Below are 15,072 nucleotides of genomic sequence, written 5' to 3'. Positions count from 1 at the left end.
GCTTTGCGCCGGACTCTGCTCCTTTCGACGGGAGGAGCTGCCCGCGCGCCGCCGCTGCGGGCAGCGGGTGGAGGGCGCGGTGCTGCCCGAGCTCCCGCAGCCGCAGCGCGGGGGGACTTCCGACCCCCGCGGAGACGGAAATAAACCCCAGGTAGAGGCAGAAACAGCATTTGACAAAATTCAATATCTATTCACGACAAAAACTCCCAACGGAGTGGGTATAGAAGGCATGTCCACCAACCTAATCGAGGCCATAAATGACAAGCCCGCCGCCGACACCTGCTCAACCGCGAAAAGCGAAAAGCTTTCCCTCTACCGTCAGGAGCAAGACGAAGGTGTCCAGCCTCATCATTTTTAGCCAACATAGCACTGGACCTTCTAGCCAGAGCAATAAAGCATTAATAAAAGGCAATCAAATAATAAAGGAAAAAGTAAAATTGTCTCTATTTGCAGATGTCATGATATTATAGATAGAAAATTCTAAAGACCCCAAAACAAACACGCGCCCCTCCCACTATTAGTTTCAGTAAATTAGCAGGATAGGAAAACAATTTTCAAAAATCAGTTGTATTTTATACACTAACAACAAACTATCAGAAATAAAAAATTAAGAAAAGAACTCCATTTACAATTACATCAAAAAAGAATAAAATACTTAGGAATGAAGTGAACCAAGGAAATGAAAGACCTGTACACTGAAAACCATAAATAAATGGAAAGATAATCGTGCTCAACGATTTGAGGAATTAATATTGTTAAAATGTCCATACGACCCTAAGTGATCCACAATTCAATGCAATCCTCATCAAAATTCCAATGGCATTTTCACAGAAGTAGAACAAACAACCCTAAAATTTGTATGCAAACACAAAAGACTCCAAATTGCCAAAGAACTCTTTTTTTTAATATAATTTTTAAATTTTATTTTTGTTTAAAATATTACAGATGTCCCTTTATATCCCCAATGACCCATTCTACCCCGTCCCATCCCCCTCCTCAGCCCCTCTCCCCACCATTGTCCGTGTCTTTGGATGGTGCATATATGCATATAAATTTGCCAAAGAACTCTTGATAAAGAAGAACAAAGCTGGAGTCATCACACTTTCTAATTTTAGACTATATTAAAAACTACAGTAATTAAAACACTATGGTATTGGCATAAAAGACACATAGATCAATGCAGAAATAAACCCATGCATATATGGCCAATTAATTTTTGACACAGGAGTCAAGACTATACAATGGAGAAAGGATAGTCTCAGCCACATGCAAAAGAATGAAGCACTACCCCCTATCTTACACTGCACACAAAAATCAACTCAAATGAATTAAACTTAAGACCTGAAGCTGTAAAGCTCCTTGACATTGGTCTTGGAAATGATTTTTTGGGGGGATTTGGCACTAAGACGGAGGCAACAAGCAAAAATAAACAAGTGAGACCACATCACACTAAAAAAATGTCTTCATAGGTAAAGAAACCATTAACAAAATAAAAGGGCAATTAATGGAATGGGAGAAAATCTTTTCAAACTATCTATCTGATAAAGGGTTGATATCCAAAAGATAGGGAGAACTCACACATCTCAATAGCAAAAAACAAAAAACAAAACAAAAAGCACAATTAACCAACCAAACAAATAAAAAAACCCCAATCCAATTAAAAAATGGGCCTAGAAACTGAATAGATATTTTTCAAAGAAAGCCATACATATGGCCAACAGGTCCATGTAAAGATGCTCAACATCGCTAATCATCAGGGAAATGCAAATCAAAACTGCAATGAGGTATCACCTCACACCTGTTAGAAATGGCTGTCATAAGAAAGACAAAGGAAAACAAGTGTCCGTGAGGATGTGGGGAAAAGGGAACCCTCATGTACTGTAGGTAGGAATGTAAATTGGTGAAGCAACTATGGAAAATAGTATGGAGATTCCTCAAAAAATTAATAATAGAACTACTATGTAACTCAGGATTTACACTTCTAGGTATACATCCAAAGGAGATGAAAACAAGATATTGAAGAGATACCTGCATGCTCATGTTTATTGCAGCATTACTTACAATAGGCAAGCTAGGGAAACAACCTAAGTGTTCATGAGTGGATGAATGGATAAATAAAATATATATATATGTAATAAAATATGTATATACAATGGAGTATTATTCAGCCACGAGAAAGAGAGAAATCCTGATGTTTTTGACAATATGGATGGACCTTGAGGACATTATGCTAAGAGAAATAAGTCAGACACAGAAAGATAAATACTGCATGGTATCACTTATATGTTGAATTTAAATACAAGTCAAACTCATAAAAAAATCTGTATAAATTCGTATTTTGTTGTGCAATCATACATTCATTTAAAAATTCAGAAAAATATATAACCAAAATGCTTATAAATCATTCAATCACTCAGAGGTCAGGACTGTTAATATTTTGATGTATACCTTTCTATAATTATTTAAAGATAAATGTAGGTATTTTAAATAAAAACAGGGTCATACTGTGAAATGTTTGTAATCTATTCTTTATACTGGACAATATACTGTGAACAAAATGAAAATATGCTTACCCAATTACAGATGTCAAGAAGCTGAGGAGAGGAAAAGCCAGTATATATAAAAAAATCAGAATCTGGAATAACCTAAAAAGATCTGGGGCCAAATTAACAAGATTAAATTTAACAAGGATACATTTAAAGTTTGAACTTAGGTTCATAGTTGGTCTAGATCTTAACTGCCTACAAAGACTATCTGAATCAACAATGTCGCTTGCTTTCAAAAAGCTAATGTCACTTTCTAACAAAAGCATGGTGTCTAAAATAGGAAGGACAAGTTCTTACTCTGGGTTCTGCTGCTCTGACCATACCCTGAGTACTATACTTAATTCTGGCCAACAAAATTAAAAACAAAATGTTTTTATTGATTTTAGGGAGAGAAGAAGGGAAAGAGAGAGGGAGAGATACACTGATGAGGGAGAGAAATGTCAATCGGCTGTCTCCTGCACACCCTCCTCTAGGGATTGAGCCCACAGCCCAAGCATGTACCTTGACTGGGACTCAAACTGGTGGCTTCTTGGTGCATGGGACAACACCCAACCAAGTGAGCCACATGGCCAGGGCATGGCTAACAAATTTTATAAAAAAAACATTGACAACGTCGGTCAAGACTCAAGAGGACAATTTTGGCAAATTGTATCTAGTCATAAAACCACCATGCAATCAAGGAACAGATCTAGATATGCAAGCATATTTACATCTACCACAATAATTATTCCTATCCCAACTACTTGTCACCCCAAAAAGTTTGAGTGTAGGTATTTTTAAGTGTCAAGGGGATGACCTAGTGGGAAGAGGGCTAGGGAAATATCCTTTGGCTTTTTCCTTCTGTACCTTGGACTTAAAGGTGGAGATTTGGCTTCTCTCTAATTAATTTGGAAACTGATGTATAAAGACCATCATAAGAGAAATAGAGTCCAACAAGTTCAAGGCCAAGACTGGTGAAGCCCATCGTAGCGACCTTCTTAGCATTTAGGCCGGGGAGATGGCAATTGCATGGACAAACAACAGTGTTTACCATATGCTTCTCTTCTCCTTTCTCTGATGTCACTTTAAGATGTTACCTACTATACACCTGCTGTCTTCCAAATCTACATCTAGTTCTAACTTCTCCTGGCTTCCAGATACGTTATCATCTGACCATTCTACACGTGCACTTGGGGGTCCTGCCAGCAGCTCAAATTACGTGTCTAAAATGGTATCCATCATTCTGCATCCTGGTAGTGAGAACAACTCCATATTTCTACCCAAAGTATTGATCGACACCATCACTCTCCTACGCTCCAGGAACAGGAAACCGAGAGCCATCTAGGGCTACTCCTTCCCCATTATTTCCCACATCTAATTCCAAGTTCCATCTAGGGCTACTCCTTCTCCATTATTTCCCACATCTAATTCCAAGTTCGGTTTTTTAACTTTTTCCCACTCAACTTATCTTGTATCCATTCTTTCTAAATGCATCGGTTAGTTAATAATGTGGCTCAGTATGTGTGGATATATGAACACATGTGTTTTAAGTGTGTAATGTGAACTTTAAATATACCTGAGAATATTAGCATTCTTAGTGTCATTTATACCCTTGGCTGGCTAACAAAGAGATGAAAAAAACCATAAAATTTTGGTTTGGTTTTGTAAAGTAATAGTATAGTTATTTATGTGAACATTTTTCATTTGTTCTTAATTACCCTGCAGTAAAATAATGATTAAGACAATAAGTAATTATGTGACAGATTTACTAGTTTGTAATTTTTATTCAATTGTGATTGATAAGGTATCGGTCCTCATTGTTGACAGTAATGTGAGACTATGGTTTGATCCCAACTTTTAGAACCTAGAAGGAACATTGTTTATGTTCCAGAAAAAAAAGTGTAGATAACAGTTGTTCTGTGGTTGCCAAAGTTAAGTTCATTCTGTTTCAGATAGCAGGTGAAATTGAATGGCACACGATTGACAAGACAAGTTTAAAGGCAGAGGAACAGAAGATTTTGGCCAATTGTCAGCTCAAACAAGCAAAATCATTAATACAAATTTATTATGATAATTCCAAGGATCCTGGATACTGAATACAGAGTCTCATGGCAATGGAAAAAACATGACTTGGACCAAAGTGCCTTGGAGTAACTATATCAAACTCATTCAGCCTAGGGAACACTGTCTGTCGTTGAGGATGCCTGGTCACACTCAGAGGTTACAAAGAATTGCCATAAATATAATAATATGTTATAATATCTTAAATTATCTTTATAAATATATATACATATAAATAATAAGGTAACATTCCATGTTTTGCCTTACTCTTGAGGCTCAGCTTCAAGACGTATTTTACTGAAATGATCTCACTGACTCATAAAATACTGTTGAGGCAGAAAGGACATAGGAATCATTCCTTCCATTTTGAAGATGATCTTACTGAAGTCTCAGAAACTTACAGAATTTGATTAAGGGTTCATCAGCAACTTAAAAGCAGAAGGTGAGCAGTTGGAATGAGATCCTGGGTCTATGGCTTCCCATCCAACTGCCACTGTGGGCCTTTCTTAGTTTTCTTGTGCCTTGGTTAACTCCTATGCAACACCGGTAGAATCTTTTTTATAGTCAAGAGCCCTGGTCCTCCCAAGATTGTTATGAATAATAATAATTAAAATGATTGGCACTTTGCATAGAAGTGTTCCTTAAATAACAAGCAACATTATATATTAGTGTTGGTTCACTAGACCTTACTCCCTCTCTTGCAAAGAGAGTAAACATTCATTTAGAATTACGAAGGCTCAGCACATGCTGAGCAAGTGACTAAGAGGAAAGGGTTTCAATTGTTCATGTACATGGTACATATGGACTGGCAACATTTCACAAGTAAGTAGACTCCAAAGTCAAGGCTAGTGCTCCAGTATCTGAAAGTCAATGATAGAGGGTGGCCCACTTGCCATGTGCACTGGTTTTTCTTGCTTTGTGGCAATAAACAACTTTGGATAGGCAACTGACTCGAAATACTCCTTAGTGCCATGAGTTTCCCAGAAGAAGAGGAGGTTGGTCTCATCTGTGATGGTCTTGGGTGTCTCAGGCATCTCCTAGGACAAGGCAAACAGAGATGTTAGAGAGTAAGGTGCTGGGACAAGAATCGAAGTTCAGTCCCTTGGCATGTAGCCTCAGTGAGAAGCATAGCACTTTAGGATTATGACTCTGTAATACAACGTAGGTTCTTCACTCATTTGTTCATTGAGCAAGCATTTGTTGCATGCCTATTTGATGTATGGTCCCACCTATTCATAACAGTGGATTTCCTTAGTTAACTGGAGAGAAATCCAAATTGGTCATGAAGATTGCCAGTGACACCAGTGTCTCCCTGTATCCTGGCAGGTGGGGTTAAACTTCATTCTTATCCTGCCTCCCACATGGGCATAGGGCATTTTGCCTCAAATGTAAGTGCTAGTGATTCTAAGAGCTCTAAAGATTTTGACCTCTAAGTATTTAAATCGTACCTTTGGGAAAATAATTTATAATTTAGAGATGTTTATGTCTGTATTTGAGTCAACGACTGAAGGTTTAAAAAACCCCCAAATACACACACACACACACACACACACACACACACACACACACACCCCACTACCCAGGTATATTAGCAGCTGAAGCCTTTCAATACAATCGCTGATGCCTGTGATCTCTTTAGCCTGTACTCTTCTTGTGATTATGAATAGAATTTAACAATACTTTCACGGAAAAGTAAAAGCCAGCTCCAACTTGAGATACATCTTCTCTATCTTTTTAGTCTAAAGAAACTAAATATCCTTCTGAAGTTCCCTTGGGGTTTTCAATGTCAGTAAGGATTTTATTTCCCAAACCAATTCCTCTCCTAATGTTTTTCATCTCAGTAAATGAAATGTCTCCTCTTGCTCTTTTAGGTTCTGTCTTCAAAATGCAACGAGAGATTCTGTCTACTGCTTTCCACCTTTCTCAGCACTTCTCACCCCATGACTGCTTTTATTACTTCCTACTCTGGCCTTCTGTTTCCTCTATTGCCTTCCTTCTGATCTAGTGTCCATTTTAGAAAATATAAGTGAGCTCCCTTTAATGGCTTTTTAGTGTACCTCAGATGAAATCCAAATGCAAGGCTCCACCAACACTAGCCCCTGTCTATCCTTCCTCCTCCTCATGGTGCCCAGCTCTTAGAGTGCCCTTCTAATCTTTGAAGGTGGCCTTTAAGATCTAGGGCCTGGGAGCAGCCAGCCCCCTCTCTGTTTACAAAGCCCCACTCCCACCCATCCCTTTGCATGATGGCTCCCCCCCTCCCTCCCATCAGCAGCTCTCATCTCACAGGAAGCTCTGTTCTTGCCCCTCTATCTAAAGAGCACCCCCACTTCTCTCTATCTCAGCACCCTGTCCATTTGCTTTATAGCATCTCACGCATTGTGCTGGTTGCTTGTCTTGTCTATTGCCTGTGTCCCCTAGAAGACTAAGTTCTATAAGGCTAAGGACTTTGGCTTGCCACTGTCTACACAGCTGTTGACGCTATGCTTGACAGATAGAAGGCTCTCAGTAAATAACTCTTACTGAATGACTTCATGAATGAAGCTACTGACACCATTCTCATCTCACTTGATCCAGGTGGAGAAGTACATGCACCACATAAAGCCTAGTGGGGGTTGGGGGTTGGATTATGCATTTGCTGTTTAAGAGTCACCTGCTTACCAGTGGAGAAAACTCTTAAGACTACAGTGGGCGTGTGTGTCTGCATATCTGTGGGGGAAGGTGGTAGTGGAGGTGGGGCTGGGATAATGTTGGAAACAATGAAGAGAGAGAGTCACTAGAGCCTGAAGGCCAGGGTTCGAGTCCTGGCTTCAGCTTTTTTCTTTGTGCCTGCTGGCACATGATTAATCCTCTCTGATCTCAGTTGGCTTGTTTGAGTTTCTTGGAGGCAGGCCTATCGCCCTAATGCCTAAATAACTTAAGGCAGATAGTAGATGTCATAGTAGATGTCAGAAAGGATCAAAGGCAGAGGGACTAAATGGATGCCCTTGGATGGGAGGTGAAAGAAAATGAAGGAAGGGAAAGAAAATGATGGAAGAAGGCAATTGACCTCATACCTCTTACACTCCTGTGCCTACAGTTTACTCTCTTACAGCTCCGGCCTAGAATTGCCTCTGGGGATGTGTGAGAAGCAGGTGGGGACTGTGGTAGGAAGAGCAGAGGACTTTGCACCCCGCTAGGGGTGTCTGCCTCTTGGGGTCATTTACAAATGTATGGGATGTAACAAAGGTAAGTTAGAGACGGGCGACAACTTACCTTTAGCAATACCGGATCATCTTTATCCTGGGCGCTCAAAAACAGTCGTGTTTCTGAGATCCTTAGAGTCACAGGACGTTTAAGGTCATTTGACTTATAAGCACCCATGTCAAATTTCACTGGTGAAGAGAAAAGCCAAAAAGAAAGTAAATTTATTGTATTTGTACAAAATCAAGTGTTTATGTAGATTGTGTGTGTGTGTGTGTGTGTGTGTGTGTGTGTTGGGTCCCTGACTATGGTGTAAGGGCTAGAAATGGTATCTGACACATCTGCGTGCCCTTTACAATGTCTGCCACATTTACTAGGCGGGTAGATCCTTGGTTAATGTCTTTAGGTCTTCTATGTTGAATGGATGCTTAAGGGCTGAGTATTGTTAAATCTCTTGTAATTACATGAATGGGAGGGCCCACTAATGCAATTACAAGACCTGAAATTTGTGAGGTCATGAGTTCCTAATGACCTAAGCTGGAAGGGTTTAGGGAAGCCGGTACTCATGCTGCTAGTGTTAGTAGTTCAGTAGCAAACAAGTAGTTTAGTTTTCCTTAAAGAACAATACTTAATAAGAGTTGAAAGATTATACACGCCTAGAAACCCAGGAGTTCCACTTTTGGGATATGCTCTAAAGAAATAACCTCATAAGAAAACAGTGTATATACAAAGATATTTGCAACAGAATTACTTAGAGCAAACCCAACTATATACATGTGTCCCCCCCAAAATGTATACTCGCTTTAACAGCTGATAGCTCAATTTTGAAAATGAAATATATTTTAATAAACACTGCTTTTATAATTATTCAAAGTGTGTGTACACATTTTTGGAGGGAGCACCATATATATATTATCAATGTATGGGAAAATTGTGTGAAAATAAAACACAAAATGATTTGTAACTGTCAGAGTGGAAAGTGTGTTAGCTGAAGTCCAATCAGAAAGAGCCCTGCTGTTTACTGCAGAGGAGCCTCTGTGAATCTCGGAAAATAATTTTGTGTATGATGACATGTCCTGAAGCTAAACTGTATGCACCATGGAAATCGGGTCTGTGTGACAAAACTTCTTAGACACTAAGTTTCATCCTTCAGGACATATTTGCAGCTTAGTAGCTCTTTTGCTGTACAATTATGTTACATAATTGTGATAACGGTTCTTTCTAGTTCAGTGTCATTTGTAAGTTTGATCGGCAGGCTTTCTGATGAAGTGTGATGGCCCCTCATTGGTTCTGGGTAAATAGGGTGAGTGATTTAATATATTTGAGACTCAGTTTCCCCTTCTTTAAAAAGAAGATAAGAGGATAAGACTGAGAGAACCAAAGGTGAAACTACATCAGAAAGCTCCACACTGCACTTAGTGCTTTCAAAGACAAGACACTTACCTTGTGGAGCTCTCAGGTTTGGCTGAGGCTCCTGCCCTTGCCTGGGTTTTTTACTGGGGTGATATGAATCTTTCTGTTCTAGAAAAATTGTGCAAAGCCAGGAATCTAGAAGGTATATTTTTTGAAAGTAGAAAGCTTGAAAAAAAAATACAGCAATAAGAGGAGGGAGGATGACTGAGTTTCAGTTTACCTGCTTGGTCCAGATTATTTAATGCGGTAGCCATGAGGAGTTGACCCGATGTGTCTCGAATGATGCTTTGGTTGAGGGCGTCATTCAGGATGAATTGTTGCTTGATGACCCTCATGAAGGGGTACCTCATGTTGCCCTGGGAGCTGTAAGGCACTGATGTGGACTGGAGGATTTCTACAACAATTAGCACAAGCTGAGATTAATGTCTGGGTGCAAACATGTGACATGTTTGTTCTAATACAAGCACAGAAAGTAGCTACGAAAGGAATATTAGGAATACTCCAACTCAGGTGAGGAAACGGAGAAGTGGAACCCCCCGGCAGTACAGTGGGCTCTAGGATCATTTCTTTTTAAACTTTGATGCCTCATTGTTGCATTACTTATAATGGCGAAAAATTGGCTCTCTAAAATGCCCTTGATATGTCGCTAAGTGAAACAAACAAACAAGCCAGATATAAAATTGTGTATAGTGTGATCCTAACACGATCATGTGTGTGTATGTACATAGAAGTGACTTATAGTGCTGGCAGTGGTTAAGTCTTGGTGGTAGTATGAGTGATTTTTATTTTCTTTCTCCCATTTTCTTCTTTTCTTAATTTTCTCAATGAACACGTATTATTGTTTAGCTATTACCTTAAACATATTGAGTTCCTGTTTCACATAGAGGGTTATAGAGTAGAGGCATGGGGAGAAAAATCATGATTTTTATGGTCAGAACCGAATTTGGTCTGAGGCTTTTCCATTTACACACCTTGTGCCTTTGGGCAGGTGACTATCTCGCTGAGCTTAGTTTCCTAACCTATAAAATGAGAATGTAGGGTTGCTGCGAAGTTTAGATATCGTCTAGCCACTAATAAAGTGTTATTGTTGATAGTATTAACAAAGGTAATAGCAGCAGTAGTAATAGTAAGAATAACGACGATGGCAGTAACTGACAGTTATTGGCTATTTACTATGTGCCAGGCATTATTCTAGTCCAGAAGCTTGCAAATGTTGACACATTTAATTCTCATGATGAGTAAGGACTTTATCAGCTCCATTTCACAGTAGAGGAAACCAGAGCACAGAAAGGTTAAGTAACTTCGCCAAGGAGGCACAGTTAAGCATGTGGAGGAACACAGCTTGTCAACTGTTACCCACTAACAGTGCATGCATGCTTTCTGCGGAAGGACTGAAGTCACATGACCTTTACAATACAGCTATGAAATGAGCACGTGAACAAGCATTTCAGACACAACCACTGTTGCTTTCTCCCCGCTTGAGAAGGACAGATTTAATTTTCCTTCCTTATAGTTACCAGGCTGGTGCCTAGTTGTCTGCTTGTTACTCTAACTCCAGGTGGGTGTTGTTTTTTGTTTGTTTTTTTTTTGCCTCTATACTCCATTGTCGCTAAATTTGCTTAAAAATCAAAAGCAAGGCTATTATTGTACTTGACCCCCTACCTTCTTCTGGATCATTGGCAATGGCATCCAGGTCATCGTTGGTCATAGACTGATTGAAAGTCAACCGTCTCCTCTTCAGAATCTTCCCACTGGCTGCCACCACCACCATACTCTCCTTGTAGGTAAGCTGGGATGTCTTTGAGGTCTCAGAGGTACTCAGAGACATGAATTTGTCCATGCATTCCTTGGGAAGTGGGTCATAGCTTGCATCATAGAAGGACTTCTGTGAGAAAAGAAAGTAGAGCCTAAGAGGTTGCCCATCGCCATAAAATGAGAGTCCTTTCAGTAGGAGTTTTATTCAACAGACTCAGTGAGAAGGATCTCCATTTTGGTCTCAGCTAACCCTCGTTTCATCAGTCTTCCCCTCCCCCATCCACCCTCCTCTCAGGATTTCCCTGAAAGGATGTGATCTCTTGGCCAGTTATTGTCATCCATCGGCCTACTCAAAACTGAGATGTAATGAAATAGCTTTACAAGTGAGATCTTAGTAAGTTGTGGCCTTCTAGTTAGTTCTTCCTCAGAAATTAGACTTTTACTGGACAGGGCACAAATATTTTAGAAACATTCTTCTGGGAAACATTCTTCTGGGAACAGCTTTTAGAGCCAGTAGCAAAGGCACTCAAGGCAGTACTTATGTGGTCTCCTAGCAAAATCACACAGCTGGAGCGTGGCCTGCTTGCCCCACCTCAGCTTCCTAGGCTGTTACATTTCAGGTCTTTCTCTAATCTCTGGAGCTGGAGTCACAGAGGATGACCCCAACATATCTCCTTAGGAGACGGATCCCAAAGGGGCTGTCTCAGGATAGCATAACTAACATTTGATGACGCCTGGCCGAGACTCCAGTTCTTGGGGTTCAAGGTAGTTCTGCTCTCTTCTGGCCTTCATGAAGAAGGCCATCAACTCTCAGTGCATAGAGGCAGTGTGTCTCACTTACAATGAAGAGATACATGTCCCTGGGCCTCTCGTGAGGGTACAACAGAAGCATCTAGGGCTCGCGCCACTGCTGTTCTCTTCTGGTGGAGAAAATACTACTGTGTCCGAATAGCAGTCCTATAAGAATCAGTCATTTGCTTACCTGAGCCAGAGAGAGTTGGTCAATGTCAGAACTGTAGCCTTCATTTTCACTGTGAAACAGGATGATAAAAATGTAATTGTTTGTTATATCACTACAGTCACTGGCAACATATTTTAATGACCACATTAGCTTTGGGTAAAACACACACACACACACACACACACACAGCCACTACAGTCATCCTAGAAAATGAAGGGCTTCTATATACACACGTACATATAGTGATTTGTCCCTCGCTAATTTCAAATTAGTAATCATATCAGGGCAGGCTTTAAACTTTACCTGTGTTTTATCAACAAAAACAGGGGTCAGCTAACAAATTGAAGAGCTGTAGTTAAATTTTGGAGAAAAATGTTAAGCTCCTCAAGAGAAAAGAAGTACTTTCGAAGCAGCTCATTTTAATTTTAGCCAAACAGATGTTACACGTTGCTTTCATGTATCCACTAAAATGGATTTAGTCATTTATACTTGGCAACACATCCAGACATTTGGATGCCCTGGCGGGTGCCAGTGCACATTAACAGGTAATGGGAGCACCACGCTTGCTGAAAGGGCTCTATAATTTTACCTTTTTATTTATGTATGTTTCTCCTATGTCTGGAAGAGGCTTGACAGTGTCTGAGCACTCATGTGCTCAGATTGCTGTGGAGCCATTTCCCATTCCAGACTGAGATCAAGAAGTTTTCTGAGAATGGTTTCTTTCTCTGACAGCCATTAAAACCCATGACAGTATTGGAACATGTGGCCCCAGCCGAGGCAGTGTCTGAGTAGATGTTGAGATTCACTAGGACTCAGCAGACCTTAAAAATAATTTTTCTATAATGGCTGTCTCCCTGTCACTGTCATCTCAGTTTAACACGCTGGATGCTTAGTTTCCCTGGGTCTTTGCTCAGCCTGCCCTGACTTGGGAGGTAGGACACATCTCTTCAGTGTCTGCCAGTCCGGCCCCACGCTGGTCACTGTAACCCCTCGCCCAATTCTAATGTGCCTTGATCTCCCCATCGAATCGCAAGAGAATCTATTTCCTACCTGTAACAGCTCTTCAGGTCTTCAAAGAGGTCAGGGACCTTAGCCATGTTGATTTCTGCAACAGAGAACACCAGGGGGCGTCAGTCTAGCCGGCGCCTGAGCCAGATGCCCGCAAGGGGAACCACCTCCGCTTGGAACTTCTTGAGAAACTTAACGCATGACTTAGCCCACACGCAGCATTTTCCCCATTCTTCTTTGCACTCCTTTAAATGATTTGCATTGCATCTGCCTCCTCTACTAGACTGTGAACTTCTTTTAGAATCTTAGTGTCCCGTATATGTCCAACACAATGCATGCACATAGGCATCCGGTGAACTTTGGATAAGTTAAAAAAAAAAAGACACCCACAAGAATGAGGTATTTGCCTTACACAGATGCAAGAGAGAGACAGAGTTGGAAACTCGCAGTTTCCTCCCCGTAGTTTTTGGGAATAGAGTTCCCTCTGAGGGAGGCCTTGGCTGTGCCCACCTGTGCCCTTAGACGAGACCAGCTCCTCTGCCCCTCAGTTGCTCACTGGAAGAGAGAATCATTTTCTGGAATTTGACTGTGATTCTAACTCACACACCGAATTAGGAAAGGACCAGAAAGGAAGGAAAAGGCTTTAGCTTCTGAGAAGGCAGTTTGAGAGATAACAGTCAAGGAGAAAAACAAAAAGTATTTTAAAAGCCAAAGATGCGATAAGGACAGTACCTTTGCTACTCCGGCGCCAGTGAAGTGACTCCCTCTCGGCCCTGAGACTTGGCCCAAGGCCAGTCCCTTCGCCTTTTGTCTCTGATGGAGTGGGCGTGGCCGTGGGTGGGTCCCCGGGGAATTTACGCATAAACAAAGCAGGATTCTTCCTCCTAAATTCGTTCAACCTTTTAATAGCAGATTATAAACTTGCTAATGTTGTTCTCGGAGATTGCCAGGGTTTTTGACTTGCTTTATGTGTTCATTGCTTTGCTCTGAACAATTATAAACACATAGTCTTAGAAAAAGGGAAGAAGGACAGGAAACTTACCAAGTTTCTAAAAATATAGGAGGGAGAGGAAGGAGAACTCCGAAAATGGGAATGACAGGTGGCTAGAGTGGGAGAGGAGCTTCAGGGCCGTGGGTGTGTTTTGGCTCAATCTGCTTACTGTCCCCCATGGCTGAGTATGAATGGACGGGGTACTTGGCAGGCCCTGGCAGCTGAGAGGTGGCCCCTGAGGGAAAAAGACCCATTTTTTCTGAAGAGGGAGGTTTGTGTGACTAGGCATAGCTCACTCAGCGTATAGGGTGGCAACCTGCTGGTTAGGGCAGGACAGAGGAGACAAAAGTGATATTCAACCACAAAAGTCTCCATCCTCTTACTCCTCTGAATGCGGTCAGTCCATTTCCTACAGAAGTGACAGAGCTTCAGGAGCGAGCCCTCTCTCGGCTCTGACCATGCAATAGCCTCCACCAGAGCCCAAAGAGCCGTCTGGTCTTTTTCAGGATAAACCCCAGAAGTGTGAGGATCACTGCAGACTCAGGGAGTGTAGGCAAATCCCCAGAGGCCAGTGGCTAGATTCAAGAATAGGGGTTGGGGAAAGGAAGGGACTCATGTATGACACTGATCAGACTTTGTCAATATTCTGAGGCTGGCCCAGTTCGGGTGGTACAACACCAGATCCTTAGCAGATACATGGTTCAGGTTTCCTGGTTGGAATGGAAACCACATAAATTTAAGTAAAGGAAATGGATGATAGAAGAGGGCCGAAGAGAAAGGGGAAGCATGGCAACATGGCATTAAAAAGCACCGAAGCACAGAACTGGGAGTAAGTGGCTTATGTGAGTTGGGTAAAGCATTCTCTCCAGTCCTGTTCAACTAAAGAATGGAGTTGGTTAGGTGATCATTATGGTCTTTCCTAGGTGCCAAATGTCTGATTCTGATTCCTTTGCCCAGTCTAGTTCCTCCTGATCGTAGGCTTGGTGTTTCAATAGCCATAAACAAGAGCTCAGAAATAGCTGGCATCCTGAATGTAGGCAGTGTAAATGAAGGACCAGATTGGGGCAGAGCTTAGGTGTCTCAGCACGATCATTGTATTAATGGTGTTGGTAGCCAGGTCTCTACGTCTGTGGTTCCCCTACAGGCAACACAGAATGTTAACTCTTGTCACCCATTTG

The 15,072-nt window shown here is 41.3% G+C and overlaps 1 protein-coding gene across 1 annotated transcript; it reads right to left on the bottom strand.

Moving 5' to 3' along the window:
• Nucleotides 1-4,780: 4,780 nt before the first annotated feature.
• On the bottom strand, nt 4,781-13,692 carry IL1A (interleukin 1 alpha). Its single transcript, XM_081156150.1, has 7 exons — nt 13,636-13,692; nt 12,946-13,000; nt 11,917-11,965; nt 10,842-11,064; nt 9,400-9,573; nt 7,839-7,957; nt 4,781-5,623 (listed from the first exon to the last, which is right to left on the bottom strand). Exons 2-7 carry the CDS (start codon nt 12,990-12,992, stop codon nt 5,432-5,434), a joined length of 804 nt encoding a protein of 267 aa, XP_081012276.1. The 5' UTR covers nt 12,993-13,000; nt 13,636-13,692; the 3' UTR covers nt 4,781-5,431.
• Between the last annotated feature and the right edge of the window lie 1,380 nt (nt 13,693-15,072).

The sequence above is a fragment of the Miniopterus schreibersii genome (assembly GCF_964146895.1).
Source record: "Miniopterus schreibersii genome assembly, chromosome: 13".
Taxonomy (NCBI): Eukaryota; Metazoa; Chordata; class Mammalia; order Chiroptera; family Miniopteridae; genus Miniopterus; species Miniopterus schreibersii.
This window is presented reverse-complemented; position numbering and strand designations above follow the sequence as displayed.

Excerpts from the sequence above, each read along its gene's own strand:
- IL1A (XM_081156150.1), bottom strand. The coding sequence starts at position 12,992 with ATGGCTAAGGTCCCTGACCTCTTTGAAGACCTGAAGAGCTGTTACAG. Across the intron at positions 11,966-12,945 it reads GACCTGAAGAGCTGTTACAG|TGAAAATGAAGGCTACAGTT; the intron begins GTAGGAAATAGA and ends CCTGTTTCACAG. Across the intron at positions 11,065-11,916 it reads ACCAACTCTCTCTGGCTCAG|AAGTCCTTCTATGATGCAAG; the intron begins GTAAGCAAATGA and ends CTTTTCTCACAG.